At 41.4% G+C, this 22451-nt stretch overlaps 1 protein-coding gene across 6 annotated transcripts in view; it reads left to right on the top strand.

The window, feature by feature from the left end:
• HECW1 (HECT, C2 and WW domain containing E3 ubiquitin protein ligase 1) overlaps window positions 1-22451 on the top strand; it is a 460363-nt gene that overhangs the window by 335482 nt on the left and 102430 nt on the right. For all 6 annotated transcript variants that reach the window (XM_032305360.1, XM_032305355.1, XM_032305359.1 and 3 more), the window contains 3 exons: window positions 13776-13918; window positions 17158-17258; window positions 18794-20122. In XM_032305360.1, coding sequence (XP_032161251.1) covers window positions 13776-13918; window positions 17158-17258; window positions 18794-20122 — 1573 coding nt within the window. The remainder of the gene's footprint in view (window positions 1-13775; window positions 13919-17157; window positions 17259-18793; window positions 20123-22451) is intronic.

Raw genomic sequence — 22451 nt, 5'->3', positions numbered from 1 at the left:
AATTTTCTGCTCAGGGGCTATATCACTTTATGGAAGCCAGCTTAATGTAGGCTCCTTCCCCACACACCCCAACCAGTTATCTTTCAGTCCCTTCTGAATCATCTCTCTGCACCTCCTACCTTGTAAAAAGTGGTCACTTTTATATTTGTAGAATTCTAGCAGTTCTCTTTCATCTCAGGTTGATTTCATAGGTGTACAGATGATTTGATAGTTATCTAGCTAAATTCAAAGGACCAGGTGAAATGAGGTCCACTACTCTTCTGCCATCTTGCCTCCCTTCTCCAAGTCTTTATTATTTGAAAATGTTTTTAATTTTTACTTCACTCTTGAATGAAAGTTTAGTGCGTATAAAACTTTAGGTTAACAGTTATTTTTCCCTCAGCACTTTGAATTATAACTGAACACAAAACACCAATTTCCCAGACTATGATCTAGCTTACAGCCATCCTACCACATAACAACACACAGTTACACATACACACACGCATGCATGCACATGTGCCCAGAGAGGTGCCGTAATCAAATATGTAACACTGAATTCTATCTTGCAGACTCATGATGCATATTTGTATAATTAAAGCCCCTGCATCACCTGCTATTAAAGAACTGTTTCCCGTGTTTAGCTCAGTGTTTCTTATCAGAGCTTTCTCTCTTTCTTCTTTTTTGAGGGGGACCTCTCACCATGATGGGGAAACTAGTTCAAGAGATACTACAGTACACTGATTTAAATACTATCTACAAATAATCACAAACATATTCATAAGGTCTCATCCTGCTCTTACTTACCCTACCTTATTGTTTTAGGTTTCTATTACTGTGTAACAAGTTACCACAAATTTAGCAACTTAAAACCGCAACTGTTTATTACCTCACAGTCCTGTAAGTCAGAAGTCTGGGCTCAGCTTATCTGGGTTCTATGCTCCTGGTCTAAGAGGCTGAGATCAAGGTATTAGCTGACCTGTATCTTCATCTAGGCTTGTCTAGAAGAAAGACTGTTTATAAGATCATGAGGGTTGTTGGCAGAATCAGTTCTCTGCTGGTTGTTGGCTGAAGACCACTCTCAGCCACTACAGACTGTTCTCTGGTCCTTGTCATGTGGTCCTCTTCATCAGCAGAGCCAGTCATGGGGACTCTCCCATGCATCAAATCTGTCTCAATACTTTTCATCTCTCTGACTTCAAAAAGTGCCCAGTCTTTTTTAAAGGGCCCTCCCGATTGGGTCTGGCCCACCCAGATTAATTTCTTTTGTATTAGGTCAAAGTCCACTGATTGGTAATTCCCAAATGTGGGTGTCCCATCCATCATGTTCACAAGCCCCACCCACACTGTGGAGGGGGTTATATGGCTTGGGTGGGGAAGGGAGAAACTGGAGGGGTCATCTCAGAATTCTCCCTACCACATTTATTATTCATCTTTGCCAGCCTGTGAGTATCTACATCACACACCCAAATGAGGAGTTTCACTTTCCTTTTATTTCAGAAAAGTCCACTATAGTATGATTCCCAGGTTTTCTTCCAGAACAATAACTAGTGTGGCCTGGGCACTGATATTTCAATCTAGTGTTCATAGAATATTTTTACTCAATCACAAGCTTGGAGTGTATTCCACTTTTACAGCATTGGTGTTTCACATGGAATGGAATTACTTCAAGAACTAGCCAGTCATTCATTACCTCATTTATTGGTGTGCTGAATACAAAGGTAATGTGTGGCTTCTGTGTGCAAAAAGCTCTATTAAAAACAGATACTACATGTGCATCCTTATTAACCACAAGAAAATAAATGGGCTATAGAGGAGCTATTGAAGCAGAAGAAAGAGTCGCTGCCTCTGTTGGTGGTTCCCAAAGTCAGAAGAGGCTTCATGGAATAAATTTTATGTGAATGAGTTTTTAAAGCCTGAGTAACATGGCAAGGAAATAAGGAAAGAACAACTACCAGGCAAAGAGTAAATCTGAGAATGTGTGAAAGAAAATGAGTATTCCATTTCATTTCTGAGTATTTCAGGGAATAAGTATGTTAAATGGACCTGGAAAGGCTGGCAGGAGCTGGACACGTCATTGGGCAATTTAGATTTCATCCTGTAAATGAGAAGAAGAAGGAAATAGCTATGCAGGAGAATGAAATGATCAGATCTGTGTTTCAGAGACATACCTTTACTGGCAACTGTAAGAGAGAAGCTGAATACAGGGAGACAAGGGCCATATGTAGGCCAGTGCAGCCAGAGTGAAGAAGGGAAAATGGAGAGTCAATAAGAGAATTTAGGCTCTGACTGACTGGATTTGGGCTTCTGCAGGTGCAAGAACAAGCAGGGTGGCCCAAGGTGCACAGGTGAGGAACCACATCAGGGATGATGGCAGTTTACCAACAAAGCATGTGCAGATGCTGAAGATGAAAGAAAAGCTCTTTTCTTTATACTCTATTAGGGGTACCATAAAGTCGGGACAGAAAGGTTAAGTAAGTTGCTTGTGATCACACAGCAAATTTTGGTCTTTGTTTCCAATCTAGTAACCTAATCCTATTCCTTCTTTGTAAGTATTTAAGTGAATCATCTCCAGAAATAAAAGATTAGAGATATAGATGTGGATAAGGATATGGATATGGATATAGATAGAGTACATGTATATATAATATATACTTTTTCTTTTGATATATTTTATGTGTAATGTGTAATCATAAACACATTACATATTTATAGGCACACACATACAGATCTTACTTCCCACTCAACCAAGCCACGAGTAAATCTTGGCCTAACTTTGCCATAGCAGTACCTAAAAATGAAATTAATAATACTGTATTCTGAAGCTGGGGATTCTTAGAGCCTCATATGGAGATGCTTGAGGCCCTGTCAAAATCCAGTTTGTTCACTCTTGGGCAGAAGAGATGGAAACTTCGTATATATCACAAATTTGCAAGAGCAGACTTTACTATTCAAACAGTTAGATTCCCTGCAGTTACAAGGCTCATGTCCCAGCAGAATTGTCTTTGGCACTTCTTTCCTAGCACAGAGTTAAACCACACACTGCTTAGAGGGGCTTACGCCTGGACTCCAGGGCCATCCCTTCTTAGTATAAAACCCTGTGATGTTGCTAGGGAGAGTTAAAAAGTTCCTCTTGATTCAAATATTGCTCTACTGATGGAGTTATTTTTCTATCCTTGACTTTAGGCAGCCCTGCTTTCAAGGGCCATTTTAAAACTCAATGAATAATGCCACTTGGATAGAAAGCCATATACCGTGCAAGGTTCCACCGGAGAGTAGCTGCAGTTTGTATGCTCCATTTACTTCTTTCCTGCTTTCCTCCTCTTTGAAGAACTTTTGCGGAGGAAGTAGCAGACCTAGTCCATTTAACTTTCATTAGCAATGAATAATAGTGTTGGCTGGGTGGTACCGGCAGCCTTTGGTGAACAGAACTGACTTATTTCCCTATTAAGCCCCACTGCAAGAGAGGCAAGGCAAAACTAGATGTCCCTTCTAACTGACCTGTTTTCGCCAAACTGGACCACTCTTACTCCATATCACCAGTTACATAATCTTGGCTTCTAGTTGGTTTCCCTGCCTTACTCCTGAATATCCTCCTACCTTTTCGAAAGCAAAGTTAACCATCTCTGTCATTTTTTGATTCTCAACCTTTTCCAACTTGCATAAGTTTGTGAATAAAACACTATACTACTGCTGTTAAAGACTGGGGTCATCTTTTTCTCATACCCCTCCTTAAACACTCAATGGAAAAATACTTTCCAGATCATGATGAACATGTCTCTTAAATTTCCCACAACTGTTTCCTCATTTTTATTATCATATCACCCTCACATTGATACCTCTCTCATCTCAGTTACATTGAGGCAATAATGAGCCCCATTAAAGGACTCCTTTACATGACCAGTAAAGACCTTTCTACCTGTGGTGACATCTTCCCTTTCTACCTAAGACCTATTATTATGGATGATCATGGTCCACACAAATGACTTATCAAACTTCCCAGTTTCCTTAACCTCCTCAGTTTCCTTGGCCTTCACTTTCATTCATCACCAACCATCCATTCCAACACTTATACCCTAGATCTTGTTAAAATATCACAAGCTCTCCAGCTTTCTTTACAGTCAACTGTTTGATACCCAACTCTTTATTTCCATCACTCTGTTCTCTGATTACTTTGGGACATTTGGTCACTCAACCCCTCTCTTATTCCTAAATATCACTCCTCCCACATGCCCTCAATCCTGGGAATCCAATCTTGGAAATTTGTAGCCTCTTTCTCTCCCACATGCCATGGCTCTCACTAACATTTAGCCAGTCCACAAATCCGCCACCCTCTCCTCCTTCCCTGCCAGTCTTCCTCCTTTTATCTCACTTGTCTTACCTGATCTGCCCACTTTCAGATCAGGTAAGTGGGCAGCCATATGTATGGACCACCTCCTCAGCACTACTACATTCCTCAAATGCAAGACCTTTGTGTGTCTGTCATTTGCATGAGTCAGATCCTTCAGTTCATCCCAGATGCCTTTGGAATAAGTCCAAGCTCTGGCCAGGAGTTTTATCTCACAACATGACCCACACCAGAACCCAAACATACTGAGCAGCCCACAGTCCCCAAAGGGACCTGTGCATTCTGTGAAGTTCAACCCCTTGTCCATGGTACTCTCTCTCCCTGGAATGTTCTTCCCACATTTTCTTTACCTGGCAGATGTCTGCCTGTATGTTGAGATTCATTTAAAGCATTGCACCCTCTGGGATGTCATCTCTACCTGTCCATCAGGCTCCTCCCCACCATCATAGCTCTTCTCTTTATTCATTCATTAGGATGAGCCTTTGGGGACTCTCACTATAGCACTTCCTGTCTTATGGTTGTCTACTTGCAACATAAACACTGTGACTCTTAAGGTTAGAGACCTAAGGCCCCAGCACTTAAGGGTGGTGGCTGTGCCATCAGCACTCAGCTCAGAGTCAGTGCTCAGTGAGTGTTTTTGAGTGAGTGTACAACATTCCCCTTCTCCTGAGTCATTGCCTCCTTCATTAATGACACTCCTGATTTCTTTCCCATTGTGGAACTGCTGCCAGTTTACATAATTGCCAACTAAATAGTCCCTTTAATTAGCTACTCTTTTTATTTCAATAAGTTCAATTCATGGAAGTTCTTTTTATAAAAGATCTGCCTTGTATTTTTCCTGAAGCAAAATGGAACATAATAAATAAAGTATCTTCTTTCTATAAAAGGCATGTTGAGTAACAGTGCAAACTAAAATAAACAAATTCCCCCACAGATTGTAATACCAGTCCTAATATCTCTCTGGAAAACTGAAGTTGTCAGGCCTACGTCAGTGGGTTCTCAACAAGGGTGATTTTTTCCCCCCAGGGGACATTGGTCAATATCTGGAGCTATTTTTGGTTGTCACAACTAGGTATTACTGGCATCTGTTGGGTAGACACCCACTAACATCCACTGCTATTATTAAGAATGCCAAGACCAAAATAAAGAATTATTAAATTGGGGATGAATAATAGGTTATGAATCATTGGACTAAATATTTAAGCCACAGAAAAATATTTAGATTTGATCTAAGGAATATTTTCCTAACAATGAGAGTATTTGAAGTTAAAAATGGATTGTTACTCAAAGAACTGTGGCTCTTCATTCTGGGTGCACAGCAAAGTAAACTGGGAAGCTTGAACCATGACCAGTTCCCAGCTCCACCCCCCAGGGAAATCTGATTTAAATAGTCAAGAATGGGATTCACTTACAGGTATTTTTCTGAAAGCTCCCCAGATTATTCTAACAAGAGCCAGAGCTGCGTACCAATGGCCCAAAGCAAAAAATAAGAGTCCCAACAATATGTGCTTAAGCAAAACTTTTACTTTGTGTTGGAAAGTTTACTTTTATGTGAAGTTTACTTTTAACCAAAAGGAGGCTTGATGCTGTAGGAGTACTGCATATAACACTCCAGCTTATACCCAGGTGTTGGGCCTTGCACAGCTTTATTCCTGCCCTTGCTGCCCAAGTGTAAGAGATCTGACATTTGCCTAAACTACACCCAAGAATGGAATCCAATGCTATAAAGTAAAGATGACCTGAAGAACTTAACTTCTCTGACCCTGGGGACACCAGGAGTTCCTTTGTTTAGGACAGTCTTATGTTTAGGTGGAGATAAGGAGCCATTTATGGATTCGTTGGTCCAAGCCTGTGTTTGTAGATTCACAGTTCTCTAGGGAGACTTCCCAGGTATAGTCTGAAACCACACCCCATATGTGGAGGGCAGGGAGAGAGGAAGAAAGAGGCATGCCATTCCAGGTTGGTAGGTGGCAGTTTTAACAGTAACAAAGGGAACTTACATATGAGGCTTGTCTTGGGCAGCAGCAAGATGAATGGATCCCCATACCTACCCTCTAAATCTTAAAAGGTGACGAAGAGGCCCTAAATGGGTTTAGTCATGTGCACCATGCAGCTGTTTTCAACATCACATCACCATCTTGAGGCTGTGTCCTTGGAGCAGCCTCTGGCAGTAAGAAAGGCAAGCAAACCCACATCCCAAGGATGGGGGTGTGTTGCAGCAAAGTGCTGTGTCTGGGTCCAGCTCACAGGTCAATCAGTGTTGTTTGTTTGTTTGTTTTTAAGAGTTTCTAATTTTATTTGTATGAGAGAGAGACTGGGGACAGGCAGAGGGTGAGGGAGAGAGAATGTCAAGCAGACTTCTCGCTGAGTGCGGTGCCCATCATGAGGCTTGATCCCAGGACCCTGAGATCATGACCTGAACCAAAATCAAGAGTCAGATGTTAACCAATTGAGCCATCCAGGTGCCCCTCGAGCAGCGGTCTTTCTTTATAGTGTTCACCAACAATGTTTCAGTTGCTTTTAGATGCCCATGAGCAAAAAGAGGGTGAAGTGGGAAATGGCCAGACTTTAGACCCTAAGAATGTTCAGGGAAGGCTCCTTCATTTGCCACATTGGTTTTCTTTCACAGGTGAATTAGGATAAAAAAGATAAAATTCCCCAAACAGAGAGGGCTTAGAGCAGTAATGCATCTTTTCAAAAAATCTTTTGCAGATACAGTTCAGAGATTTCTCTTTTGGCCAATAGCCAAGCTATTTCTCTGGATAGAAAGACAGAGGGAACATTAGCAGTAGGTAACTATAGCTTTGTCTGAGCTGTAGGTATTTGAACCAGGCCTTATGGATTACTACAAGCAGCTGTGGAATTATTGGTCATTATGGGCCAGATGAAATGCGGTAGGGAATTTGAAAAAAGTACAATAATTAGAAAGTCAAAAGGAGAAAGAGATAGGATAGATGATCCCCAACTTATGATGACTGGACTTAGCAATTTTCAACTTCATGACAGCGTGAAAGGTGATATGCATTCGGTAGAAACTATACTTCAAATTTTTTATTTTGATCTTTTCTTGGACTAGGGAATGGGTGTGATATACTTTCATGATGCTTAGCTTATCTGGTGATGCCACAACTCCCAACCAGGTGATCATGATAGTCAACAACCAATGCACTTACAACTATTCTGTACCTGTACAATCATTCTGTTTCCACTTTCAGTATAGTATTCAATTGATTACATGAGATATGCAAAAAAAAAAAGTTTGTATTAGAGGATTTTTCCCAACTGCAAAATGTGGTTTGAGCATGTGTAAGGCAGGCTAGCTAAGCTATGATATTTAGTATTAGATGCATTGCATGTATTTTCAACTTCTGAGATTTTTCATTTAAAATGGATTTATGAGGATGTAACTCCATTGTAAGTTGAAGATCTGTAGTGGATGTGGCAGATAGAGTCTGGATAGAGCAGAATTGGAAGGAAAGAATACAGTTTAATTTAACATGGAATGAGCCTTCTTTTCCCATTTGACAATTGAAGATGCAGAGCCTCAGTGAGGTTGTTCATGAGACTCAAGAATTTGGATGTGCAGAACTTGAAATAAAAACCAAGTTCAGTGTCACAACAAAGATTCTTCAGGAGCTTCAAGTAAGCCAGGTCAACAGAAGCAGCCAGGAGAAACACCCTTGGCTCACCAGTACAAGAAGCTTGCTCATGAATAGACAGACTTTTACATTTTCAGAGCTACTCACTGGTTCTTAGAAGAACCTCACATAGCTGGGAGCTTACGTGGACTCCAGGATCTATGGAATGTAAGGAAGGGCCTAGTAGGGAGAGCTTAATGGGGAGAGAAGGAAAAACTCAAGCATTGTTACTGAGTTTCACAGTGAGTTTTGCTAAGTTGACTTTGGTGTCTAGTGTAGGCTGCTATAACCAGAAATACTCTTGTTTTAATAAAGGTGATTAAGTTTTTCATTTTGAAAATAATATATGCTCATTACAGGAAGTATGGAAAATACAGAAAAAGAAATAGGGGGAAACAATCCTACTTGGAAAGACAACTGCTATTAAAACTGATTGTAGGAGCGCCTGGGTGGCTCAGTGGGTTAAGCCTCTGCCTTCAGCTCAGGTCATGATCTCAGGATTCTGGGATCAAGTCCCACATCGGGCTCTCTGCTCAGCAGGGAGCCTGTTTCCTCCTCTCTCTCTCTCTGCCTACTTGTGATCTCTCTTTGTCAAATAAATAAATGAAATCTTTTAAGAAAAAAAAGATTGTAATTCTTTCCAGTTTTTTATTCATGTAATTTGTATTCTTGTGATCATGAATTAAATGTTAAGAATAGGATGCTCTTATCACTTAACATTGTAAAACAAGCATTTTCTATCTTTTGTTCAACATTATTAATACTCCCTTCTCCCAGGTAGTCTGAGCTAGGCAATGCCAACATGTACCTTCTCCTTTTCTGCACTTTTTGTTTGTTTATTAAGTTTTTATTTTGATTCCAGTATGGTTAACATACAGTGCTATATTATTTTGGGGTGTGCAGTATAGTGAATCAACAGCTCTATAGATCACATAGTACTCGTCATGGTTAAGTGCTTTCCTTAATCCCTAACACTTATTTCCCCCATCCTCCAACCCATCTCCCCTCTGGTAACCATCAGTTTGTTCTCTATAGTTAAGAATCTGTTTCTTGGTATGTCTCTGTTTTTTTAGTTATAGTTAAGAATCTGTTTCTGGTTTGTCTCTTTTTTTCACTTTGCTCGTTAGTTTTGTTCCTTAAATGCCACATATGAGTGAAGCCATATGTCTTTCTATGACTTATTTCACCTAGTGTTACACTCTTTAGCTTCATCCATGTTATTGTAAATGGCACGATTTCATTCTTTTTTTTAATCTTCTTTATCCATTCATCTACCAATGGACAGGTGGGCTGTTTCCGTAATTTGGATATTGTAAATAATGCTGCAGTAAACATAGGAGTGGATATATCCTCTTGAATTAGTGTTTTGGGGGTTGGTTGGTTGGTTGGTTTTTGCATAAATACACAGTAGGGTCATTACTGGATTATAAGGTAGTTCTATTTTTTTTAAGATTTTATTTATTTATTTATTTGACACACAGAGAGAGATTACAAGTAGGCAGAGAGGTAGGGAGAGAAAGAGAGGGGGGGAAGCAGGCTCCCTGCTGAGCAGAGAGCTTGATCCCAGGACCCTGAGATCATGGCCTGAGCCAAAGGCAGAGGCTTAACCCACTGAGCCACCCAGGCACCCAAGGTAGTTCTATTTTTAACTTCTAAGGAATCTCCATACTGTTTTCCACAGTGGCTACACCAAGTTTGCATTCCCACCAATAGTACCCAAGTGTTCCTTTTTCTCCATATCCTTGTCAATACTTGTTTCTTGTGCTGTTTATTTTAACCATTCTAATATGTGTGAGATGATATAGTGTAGTTTTGATTTGTACTTCCCTAATGATGAGTGGTGTTGAACATCTTTTTGTGTGTCTGTTGGCCATCTGAATGTCTCCTTTGAAGAAATGTCAATCCATTTTTAATTGGATTATCTGGTTTTTGGGTGTTGTGTTTCATGAGTTCTTTATATATCTTGGATACTGACCCTTTATCAGAAATGTCATTTGCAAATATCTTCTCCCATTCTTAGGTTGCCTTTTAGTTTTGTGGACTGTTTCCTTTGCTGTGCAGAAGCCTTTTATTTTGGTGTAGTCACAATAGTTTATTTTTGCTTTTATTTCCCTTGCCTCAGGAGACACGTCTAGAAAAATGTTGCTATAGCTGATGTCAGAGAAATTACTATCAGCACTCTGTTCCAGGATTTTTATGGTTTTGGGTCTCACACTTACGTCTCTCATTCATTTTTTATTTATTTCTGTGAATGGTATAAGAAAGTGGTCCAGTTTCATTCTTTTACATGTAGCTGTCCAGTTTTCATACCACCATTTGTTGAAGAGACTGTCTTTTTCCCCCTGCATATTCTTTCCTCCTTCATCAAAGATTAATTGACCATATAATTGTAGGTTAATTTCTGGGTTTTCTATTCTGTTCCATTGATCTGTGTGTCTATTTTTGTGCCATACTGTTTTGATCACTACAGCTTTGTAGTATGACATGAAGTCTGGAGATAGTTCATCTTTAGTTTTGTTTTTCTTTTTAAGATTGCTGTGGCTATTCAGGGTCTTTTGTGGTTCCATACAAATTTTAGGATTGTTTGTTCCAGTTCTGTGAAAAATGCTCTTGGTATTTTGATAGGGATTGTATTAAATCTGTAACTTGCTTTGGGTAATATAGACAGTTTAACAATATTTGTTCTTCTAATCCATAAGCATGGAATGTCTTTCCATTTTTTTGTGCCTTCTTCAGTTTCTTCCATCAGTATGTTTTATACTTTTTAGAGTACAGATCTTTCACCTCTGTGGTTAAGTCCGTTTCTAGGTACTTGATTATTTTTTGGTGCAATTGTAAATGGGTTGTTTTATTAATTTCTTTTTCTGCTGCTTCATTATTAATATATAGAGATGTAACAGTTTACTGTACATTTGTTTTGTATCCTGAGACTTTACTGAATTCATTTATCAGTTCTGGCAGTATTTTGGTGGTCTTTTGGATTTCTGTATAGAAATCCTCTGAAAATAATTTGCAAATAAGTTTGACTTCTTCTTTACCTACTTAGATGCCTTTTGTTCCTTTTTCTTATCTGGTGGCTATAGTTAGGACTCCAGTACTATGTTGAATAAAAGTGGTGAGAGTGGACACTTTGTTTTGTTCTTGACCTTCAGGGAAAAGCTCTCCATTTTCCCCATGAAGTATGATGTTCACTGAGAGCTTTTCATATACACTGAGGTATATACTGTCTAACCCTACTTTGTTGAGGGATTTTTATCATGAATAGATATTGTTCTTTGTCAAATGCTTTTTCTGCATCTATTGAAATGATCATATGGCTTTTGCCCTTTCTCTTAATGATATGAAATATCATTCTGATTGATTTGTTAATATTGAATCACCTTTGCATCCTGGGAATACATCCCACTTTATAGTGCTGAATGATTTTTTTTTTAAAGATTTTATTTATTTATTTGACAGAGAGAAATCACAAGTAGGCAGAGAGGCAGGCAGAGAGAGAGAGAGGAGGAAGCAGGCTCCCTGCTGAGCAGAGAGCCCGATGCGGGACTCGATCCCAGGACCCTGAGATCATGACCTGAGCCGAAGGCAGCGGCTTAACCACTGAGCCACCCAGGCGCCCCTGAATGATTTTTTTTTAATGTGTTGTTGGATTCAGTTTGCTGGTATTTTGAAACCTCAATGCATATCAGCTCTTTTTTAAATGCTTGGTAGAATTCCCCTATATTCCCATCTGGTCCTGGACTTTTGTTTATTGGGAGTTTTTTGATTACTGACTCAGTTGCCTTCCTAGTAATTGGTCTGTTCAAATTTTCTGTTTCTTCCTGCTTCAGTTTTGATAGGTTATCTTTCTGGGAATTTATCAGTTTCTTCCCGGTTGCCCAATTTGTTGCCATAAAATTTTTCATAGTATTTTCTTATAGTTGTTTATATTTCTGTGGTGTTTCTCTAATTTGTTATGTTGTTTGAGTCCTCTCTCTCTCTGTTTCTCTCTCTCTCTCTCTCTCTCTGATGAGTTTGGCTAGAGGTTTATCAATTGTATTTTTTTATCCCAAAGAACCAGCTCCTGATTTCATTGATCTGTTCTATTTTTTTTTTACTTTTTTATTATTTATTTATTTATTTATTTATTTATTTTAGTTTCTATACCATTTCTTTCTGCTCTAATCTTTATTTCCTTCCTTCTGCTGTCATTGAGTTTTATTTGATCTTCTTTTTCTAGCTCCTTTAGGTATAAAGTTAGGTTGTTTATTCTTTCTACACTTTTCATTGTTCACTATGCCACCTTCTGATGGTTACAGTCTTTCTTTAATTGTTGCTGCCTTTGTTTTAAAAGTCATACAGTTATTTTAAAAATGAACAGTTTAGAATCAAATGAAAAAGATCTGCCTTCTCTCCTCTAGCCTACTAGCCTACTTAATTTAACTTACCTGTTTCTTTTTAATGACAACAGAGTTTTCTATTTCAAAGATTTACTATCCTTAATTTAACTGGTCATGCAGCTGTTTAAAAAATGAACAGTTTAAGAATCAAATGCAAAAGATGTTTTTCTCTCCTCCCTACTAACCTACTTCCTAAGGCTAAGTTTGGAGCCTACCCCTCCAGGTATTTTCTTTGCAGTTCCAAGTACAAATGAAATCCACTCTTGATATTGTTATACATCTTGCTTTTTTACTTTGTTTTTAAAGTATCTATTCATGTTGGTACATATTTACCTGTTTCTTTTTAGTGACAACAGAGTTTTCTATTTTAGATTTCCTTAGTTTAACTGGTTGCTGTTGATAGACATTTTTGGTCTTTTCAGTCTTTTGCTATTGTTAATTTGCACAAGTGTGCAAGTTAATCCAGAGGGAGAATTCCTAAAATTGGGATTCTGAGTTGCAGGGGATTTGCAGCTTAAATGCCAGTAAATATTGCCAATTCCTTTCCCAAAGGTTGAATCAATTGAATGGGATTGTACATCAATAGTGTGAGATTTCTTTTTCCACTGTCAAGAATACAGGTACTATGAAACATTTTTAAATCTCTGCCATTATAATCAAGAAAAAGAGGTATTTTGTTACGGTTTAAAGTGCACTTCCTTAATTATAGATGACTTTATGCTTGTTCTTTCTTTAAATATGTTAATACCTTTAGTATAATGGGACCTAAGTGGATTCATTCTCTTTAAGGTGAGCTGTTTTTATTCTTCGAGTCTTGGAGAATAGTCTTGTTTTTTTTTTTTAAGATTTTATTTATTTATTTGACAGACAGAGATCACAAGTAGGCAGAGAGGCAGGCAGAGAGAGAGGAGGAAAGCAGGCTCCCCCCTGAGCAGAGAGCCCGATGCGGGGCTTGATCCCAGGACCCTGAGATCATGACCTGAGCTGAAGGCAGAGGCTTAACCCACTGAGCCACCCAGGTGCCCCAAGAATAGTCTTATTTTTAAGCATCAAAAAAAGGTGCCTCAGTGTAGTTATTATTCATTTACTGAATAAACAGGGCTCATAGCATTTCTAAGACCTTGATATATATATATTGCCACTGAGATGTTTTATAATGACTTCATCCAAGGCAGATGGGCTGGGAATTGGCCAGCCCTTTCACCTCTCAGTTAAAAACTGAGAGGTGAAAATAAAATAAAATAAATAAAATAAAATAAATGAAAATATTTATTTTTATAAAAATAAAGTTTATTTTTATAAAAATATAAATATTTATTTTTATAAAAATTATAAAAAATAAAAATAAAATATTGTATTATTTATCAAAATAATAAAATATTATCTGATCAATAGCAAATAATATTGATGTGACATATTGTTTAATTACAGCAATTCAGCTTTGTGTCCTTGCCCACTGATGTACTGGAAATTGAAGTGAAGGACAAGTTTGCTAAGAGCCGCCCCATCATCAAGCGCTTCTTGGGAAAGCTGTCGATGCCCGTCCAAAGACTCCTGGAAAGACACGCCATAGGGTAAACCTGTGCCTGAGATCTCAGTATCACTAAGACTTCAGTGAGCAGGCGAGGGGACACCTCCAAGCTGCAACAATGTAGTCTCGTGGGGACTCAGACTAAAATGGTGGTATTGAACTTCCTTGGCTTCTCCCATTAATTATCTTGCTTGAGATACAGCATTGAGTTACACCAACCTTTCCCTTTCCTCTTGTTTATGTATCACTGGGTATTTCTGCAGAAGAGTAGAAAAATCCCAAGACGTATATACTGAAAGGAGCCCTTCATGGGGTATTTTTCTATACAGCTAGAAATTAAAATTTATTTTGCTATCGAGAATATTATTTCTGCTTGTGTATAGAATTTAATCATTTGGGACATTTCTATAACAAGATGAAATGCTGGTTTACTAGCGTAGAGAGATTTAGAAGATGCTAGTATTTGTAGAAAATGCTAGATAGTATGTATGAAATTTTAAAAGCATGAATTCTCATGGACAACAGCAATTAGGTCACTTGCAGAATTCAGTTATATTTAAGAATGTTTCTCTTTGTATCTTTCATTTTCATGTCCTCTCATGATTCTCATTAAAACAGACTCTTAGCAGATGAGATATTTATATATAGTGTATATTTCCCTAGTTAACAGCAACTATATTTGAAAATGCTAGGTAGAGTTCTTGGGACATAAATGTATGCTATGCTGTGCTGTGCCACTGCAGCCCTTAGAATGATATTGAAGGAATGAGGAGAATGTGCAGAATTTCCAACTGTCTTCATTTAAAGCTTTTTGGATTTTCAGGACTTTGGAATCACAAATGATTATCATAATTTAATTAGCGCATTGTAGCCTGTGTGCGTCCGCGTGCGTACTGGCGTGCCATTAACTCTCAAGCCAAAGGGAGAGACATTTATGGGGCTACAGCCATGTCCTTGTGTCAGACACAGTGTTTGTGCTTTCTGTTTATGGTTGTGAGGATTAAACAAACAAACAAATGTACATTAAGAATGCAAAGCAGGGGCACCTGGGTGGCTCAGTGGGTTGAGGCCTCTGCCTTCGGCTCAGGTCATGATCCCAGGGTCCTAGGATCGAGCCCCACATCGGGCTCTCTGCTCCGCAGGGAACCTGCTTCCTCCCCTCTCTCTGCCTGCCTCTCTGCCTACTTGTGACTTCTCTCTCTCTGTCAAATAGATAAAGTCTTTAAAAAAAAAAAAAAAAAAAGAATGCAAAGCAGTCCCTGGCACATAGGGACTAAAAGACTCTAGATCATCCATTTTTTTAAAAAATAGCGTAATCTTGGCTTGTAAAATAAAGGCAACTCAGAAGGCACCCTCATTTCCTTTGCCTATAACACCCCATCCCTAGGCTAGTTCTCCGCCTCCCCTGAGTCCTATAGCTGGACCACCTCAGCTTCACGTGGGATAGCCGTGGCTTCCTTGAACTTTTTAGAGTAGTCCTGCCTTATGCCTCTAGCTGGATGTAAGCTATTTAAAGGCAGGCCTATGCATTACAAGCTCTGTATCAACTGTGACACTTTTCATGTGGCACAGGCTCCAAAAAATATTTGTTAATGAAGTGAGTGAGGAGCAGAAGAAAGAAAAGCCTGGAACAAATAGAAAACTTAATTTTTGTCTCACTGCCTGGTTGTCTTTAGGCATCCCCTGATTTCAACTAGGTTTTTGGGTTCAAGATCTCTTTCCTGTGGTCATAGTAGATTTGCTTCATAATATTGACCAAGGTCCTTTTTAATAAAGATTGTGGTTCATTGGGTTTTGCTCCCTATAATACTTTATTTAATGGACCTCCTAGGAACCTCAAATGCTAAACTATGGCTGACCAAAGAAATACATTAACTCAGTGTATCATTGGGATATAGACTGTTTCATAATGCTGGGGGTTTTTTTAATTTTTTTTTTTTTTATTTTCAGCATAACAGTATTCCTTGTTTTTGCACCACACCCAGTGTTCCATGCAATCCTTGCCCTCTCTAATACCCACCACCTGGTTCTCCCAACCTCCCACCCCCCGCCCCTTCAAACCCCTCAGATTGTTTTTCAGTATTTTCTAGAAACATTAAAATGCTACCAGCCAGCCATTTATCTTTCTATTTTAGCATGCCCAGTGAATAAATGGAGTGAATACAGAATCATTTGAGTAACAAACAGTTTAGGAATATGTCTTGTTATTATTAAACTGGATTTGTTGATTCTTGAATATCCAAAATAATTACCTTTCCTATTGAAGCCAAGGTGGGGGGAGGGAAAAGCGCTCTGCTAAAGCTCCATTGCTGATGAAACTATGAAAGCGAAGTTTCACATTGATTCCCCCTGGATAATTCTCTTCTTGGTAATCAAGAAGTAGCCTTGAGTGGGCAGAGGGGAATATGCCAGACTCCAGGGCAGAGTTTCAGAGTCTGTATGTGGGACCGTGGAGTTAGCATAACTGGAAAGCAACCTACCAGTTTTGCTTCAGTCCGTCCTGCAGCAGGTCCCCTGTGGAAGCACTCCACAGCTATCCAGACCGCTCCAGTTACCATGACAGCATCCTTTCTTAGACAGTATGTATACAGACTCCAAGACATGCCTCTATTGCTGGCAATGTCCATTGAGGGCACTGGAAAACGTCAGCTTGCACAGGAAAAGCAGGCAAAGATACCCATGTCTTTTTTGTTGTTATGGTTGTCTTTTGGGGGGTTTCTTGGCTTAGAACACAGGTTGGCAGCAAACTTTCTGTAAAGGGCCAAGTAGTAAATATTTTAGGCTTTGTGGACCATGTAGTCTCTGTTTCAACTATTCAACTCTGCCGTTGTGGCATGAAAGCAGCACCAGACAATAAGTAAACTAATAAGCATGGCTGCATTCCAATAAAACTTCTATTCGAGGAACTGAAATTTGAATTTCAGACAATTTTCATGTGTCACAAAAATATTACTCTGCTTTTTTTCTGTTTTAAAATGTAAAAGGCTCAGAGCTCAGATGTTTAAAAAAAAAAAAATAGGTAGGGGGCCAGATTTGAGCCCTGGGCTACAGTTTCCTGACTCCTGCTGTAGAACATACAATAAGGATTTTTTTGAATTTTTTCACTGCTGTTGAGCAGATGTTTAGCTTCTGTCTGTCTTCTCTGCACCTGAGTGGATCATTGCCTCCTATTAGCAGGGCCTCCCTGGACTTACCCATCTCACCTACCAGCATAGACAGCATGCTGTCTAATATTTAAGGAGAGGTACTGACCAGATTGTAATGGTGCTTATTTCCTTCTAGGGATAGGGTGGTCAGCTATACACTGGGCCGCAGGCTTCCAACAGATCATGTGAGTGGACAGCTGCAATTCCGGTTTGAGATCACTTCCTCCATCCACCCAGGTATTTTTGGCATCAACTTCATGTCTTGTCCTAGCCTAGGGTTGGTGTGGTTCTTTTCTCTTAAAATACAATAACCATGGTTCTCTCCAGACATGTCCTAGGTTTTGTGGTTCTCTCCCTTCTCCATCTGAGACCCAGAAGGCAGTGATCTGTTCTGGAAGCCAGGTTGCTGTCCCCTTGATTGAGAGGCTCCTCTTCATTCTGGTGACCCAAAGGTAGAGGGTTAGACAGTGGAGGGGGAATTGACAATGAGCACCGGTATGGAGCCGTGTCTAATTTATCATTTTACTCCCAGCACCCACATAGGAGATGCTCAATAGATGCTTAATCATCGCATACATGAATGAATGAATGAATGAATGAATGAGAAACATGAACGAATGTGATGCATATCACATTATTGAAGAACTATTATTGTACAATGGATTTATCACAGGGGAAAATGAAAAACATAAATCAGACCGAAAACTTCAGAATCATCCAGTTTTCTGTTTGTCAAGCCAAAACACATTTCCAAACAAGAATGATGAGATGCCTCATAATTCTACTTTGGTGTTCTCCCACAACCCCCTTACTGAGTGTAGATCACGCTGAGAATTAGCCAGAATTAGCCCTTCTGGGCCACATTTATGAGTTGCTGTTAAAGCTAATGAGGCTTTGAAAACTCTTAAGTCTGTAGTTTTTCATGGCCCACTTGTCAAAGTCCAGTTGTGGTGGTCTGTGCCCAACAGATAATGCAGATTGTGAGAAAACACCCTGACTGCTTTGTCCTTTCACACTCATCCCGAGAATGAAATTGACTCTTCCTTCACTGTAGCAGTAAAGATGGCCTCACGGCTCACCAGAGAGATCATTCATCTTCAGTGAGTGCATTGCACTAGTGCTCTTGAAATGGGAGGTTCACACCAGGCAGGCACCCAACAGAGCAAGCAGCTGGGAGAAGGTAGAAGTAAACAGTGCTTGCTGTTCCTTGAATGGTTGGTTGATGTGGAGACCTTGTTTATTTTCCATTGCAATAACCTGCAACAGGCTACAGAAGGACCCTGGTTGCTCCCATCAAGTAGTCATTTTCTGCTCTGTAGTTGCTAAGAACCTGGCTTTACCCATTCTGCCACCTGCTGGACCCCACAGAGGACACTCAGCAAACATCAGCCTTGCCTTAGGGCAAGGCCCTATAACCACCCTTCCACTACCCGCCCCCCACCCCCGCCAAGGGCTTCTGTACAGTCTTCCCTGAAGCAAACATTGTTGAGCTAGTTTTATAGGGTTTGGGTATTTTAACCAAAACTATGAATTCCCTTGAAACAGAATTCTGAAAGATCACAACCACAAATTGTCATTAACAAACGGAGAACTCATTCTTAAAGAATTTTTTAGCAGAGCTTTGGCCTATGAGAAATCCTCATCAACGCCTCCATCCGATATCCTCATGCAGAAATCCTTTAGGATGGCTTACGGGGCCCGCAGAGTACACTAATGCACGAACCCCACTATGCCCTCTTCTGGGAGAAATGACATTTTCTTCTCGCCCGCAGATGACGAGGAGATTTCCCTGAGCACCGATCCCGAGTCCGCGGAAACTCAGGACAGCCCCATGAACAGCCTGGTGGCCAGCAGCCGCGGGGAGCCTGCGGGCGAGGCCCTGGAGCCTTCCGGGAGCTCGGAGCCCGAGCCGTCGAGCCAGGACCGTGCCGGCGACGCTGCCGGGAGCGAGAGCCTGGAGCCTGCCGAGCCGGTTGAGGAAGCGGCAGGTACCACCGAGGCAGGAGACGACGGCGCGGGCTCTGTGGGACCTGACGGGGCTGGGGAGCTTTTGGGCCCGGGGCGCGAGGACGCCGAGCCAGCCCTGAGTGCGGAAGAACTGGCCCAGCGGCTGGAGCTGGGGGGGGAGGTGCCCCCGCCGGGGCTGCTGGAGGACAGCGAAGCCCGGGGCAGCCCTGGGGAGACGGAGGCGGAGGAAGCGGCCGCAGAGAGCCGCGCGGGGGGAGAGGAGAAGGAGCAGGCCGAGGAGGAGGAGGAGGAGGGCGACCTATCTGCCCTGGGGCAGGGGGAGGACAGGCTGCCGCTGCGGGCCTCCGTGAAGAGGAAAAGCAGGCCGTGCTCCCTGCCGGTGTCCGAGCTGGAGACGGTGATTGCGTCGGCGTGCGGGGACCCCGAGACCCCGCGGACACACTACATCCGCATCCACACCCTGCTGCACAGCATGCCCTCCGCCCAGGGGGGCGACGATGGCCCGGAGGAGGAGGCCACCCTCCAGGATGCCTCGGAGAAGGACGGGCTTAGCGAGGTGGACACGCTTGCCGCCGCGCCACCTCCCCTCGAGGAGGATGGAGAGGGACCCGAGGGGGCCACTCCAGGCACGGCGACCCCGGGCCACTCCGGCTTGACCAACGGCGTCGTCCCGGATGGCGACTTGCTGCCCAGCACGGGGAGTGAGAGCGACTCGAGCCCCCGGCAGGGCGGGGACCACAGCTGCGAGGGCTGTGACACGTCCTGCTGCAGCCCGTCCTGCTACAGTTCCTCGTGCTACAGCACGTCCTGCTACAGCAGCTCCTGCTACAGCGCCTCCTGCTACAGCCCCTCCTGCTACAACGGCAGCAGGTTCGCCAGCCACACGCGCTTCTCCTCCGTGGACAGCGCCAAGATCTCCGAGAGCACTGTCTTCTCGTCGCAAGACGACGACGAGGAGGAGAACAGTGCGTTCGAGTCTGTGCCAGACTCGGTGCAGAGCCCGGAGCTTGACCCGGAGTCGGCCAACGGGGCTGGGCCGTGGCACGACGAGCTGGTCACCCCCGCCGGGAGCGTGGCAAGAACCGTGGAAGGTCTGGAGTCCCCCGTGGCAGGGCCAAGCAATCGGAGAGAAGGTTAGACCTCAAACCTGATCAGAGTGAGAATAGGACCACCAGGGGGACCCAGGTCTCACCAGCAAGGTTTCAAAACAAGTGAGATCAGTCTCAAATGGGGTTGCCGGGGCAATGTATGCCTGTCCTGTACATGTATGTGCGTGTGTATCTGTGTATGTAAGTATTCGTGACTGTGACTAGCAGACATCCACCACCTCTCAGATACACACCAAGAAGTACAACTAGTGCACTCATGTGAGTGTGCTCTAGTATGCGTGCCTGTCTGTTTTACCTAATCACTAGAACTGGTTAGTGTACATGTGACCCTTCTGGTCTTGACAATGACCAGAGCACCCTAGATAGTCTTGAATGATACAAGCAGAAAATATTCGGCAACATTCGGTGGGTAATGTATAAATATCTGCTGACTTCCCCAAACATACTGAAGATTAGCAATAAATGTTAATATAAATTGAAGAACATTGATTTTTACCTTTGCTTTAGAATTTAACGTAGCCTATGTACATATGGAAATGTATAGCCTACATATATTTGTCATTATTTCTGTCTGTTCAGTTCTCGTTACTGTTGTTTTTTTACTATTATTCTATTTATTCAATCTAAAAATATAAACAGCTCACCCATTTCTCCCATTCCCACTCCTGCCTCTGGCAGCCACCCATCTGTTGCCTGTTCTCTTGAAAACTACAAGACATTAATGAAAGAAATTGAAGAAGACACAAATAAATGGAAAGATCTTCCATGCTGATGGATTGGAAGAATCAATACTGTTAAATGTCCACACTGCCCAGAGCAGTATTACAAGATTGTGAGAATCCCTATGAAAATTCCAATGGCATTTTTCACAAAAATAGAACAATCCTATTATTTATATGGAACCATAAAAGACCCCAAATAGCCAAAACAGTCTTGATAAAGGACGAAGCTGGAGGACTCACACTCAGATTTCAAACAACAAAGCTATAGTAACTAATTCTGGTTTTGTTTTTTTGTGTTGTTGTTGTTGTTTCTTGTTTGTTTTGTTTTAATTTGGCTATTTTGGCTAATGGGAGGGGGAAAAAAAATCACGTGAATTCATAAGTCACCTCGTTTCAAGTGGGATTCTGATCCAAAAGCTGCCACCTTTAGTTTTAAAATATATTCTATATTTTAACCCAAGATGTTTGTTCTTAGTCATGCCTGTGGAATCTTCTATAAAATTAATTCTTTATCCAGATTTGGGAACCATCTTCCAGTCAATGACAGTGACATGGGGGAAATAATTCAAAGGTCACATGATACTATGAAATAATTCCATTGCTTTAAAGGAGAAAAATACAGATTCTGCTATTTTCCTGCTCTCCTGTTTACATTAGCCTCCAAATAGAGGTGGTAGTATTGTCTCTAGATTGTAAGCTCATCAAGGGCCAGAACCGTATTTTCTGTCTGATTGATTCTTAGCACGTAAACAAATGCTTGGCACCTATAAAATTTTATAGCAACGAAAGTGAGCATAAAACTTAATCTTGAGTATTCGACAATGCCCAGTTCTACATTTCAGAGAAAGATGGAGTGAGGGAAAATAGCACTTGGGATAAGGAGGAGTGCCAAGAGATTGGTCAAGAAAGAGAAACACAGGGAGGAAAACCACGGTGACATACAATATGGAAAGGCAGGGCTGAGAATGGGATGGACAATTCCTCTCTTTAATGTGGGTGTTTTGAGTTGCTCTGGGCCAGATGCTATGTGCTGAGCCCAGGAAGATGGACAACTGTCAGAGGTGTGAGAGGGGCTCAGTAATTACAACAGAATTAAAAATAATTATAGTATAAAGAGATCTGGGGATACACACGTAAGAGGCACAACTAGGAGCTGGCCGGGGTGTTTTAGTCCAGAGGTTGGCAAACCTTTTCTGTAAAGGACCCGAAAACAAGTATTTTAGACTTTGTAGATCAAGTGGGCAGAATTAAGCTACTCTTCTTCCCAAAGGCTACTTTTTTTTTTTTTAACAGTTTTACACTTTAAAGTGTAATAACCATTCTTAGCTCAGAGCCGCATAACAAGGCCAGAGTCATGGTTTGTCACCTGCTGTAGCCTGTGGTGTGTATTTTGACCACCATGTCAGGAGGTAATCATTACTTGAAAATTGGTTCAGTTTACAAAGGCATGTTTTACCAAAAAAACAGAACAAACACTCTCCATGCCCTTGACGGATGAACAGTCCAACTGGGAAACCTCCACCTTAACAGAAAGGACAGGAAAGTGTTTGGGGGCCATAGTGGACCTCTTGGCAGGGCAGTTTCGAAAGAAAATTGTGAATTTCTGAATTCTGCCGACTGTAAACTCAAAA

Source organism: Mustela erminea, chromosome 11, assembly GCF_009829155.1.
Source record: "Mustela erminea isolate mMusErm1 chromosome 11, mMusErm1.Pri, whole genome shotgun sequence".
NCBI classification, from domain to species: Eukaryota; Metazoa; Chordata; class Mammalia; order Carnivora; family Mustelidae; genus Mustela; species Mustela erminea.
This window is presented reverse-complemented; position numbering and strand designations above follow the sequence as displayed.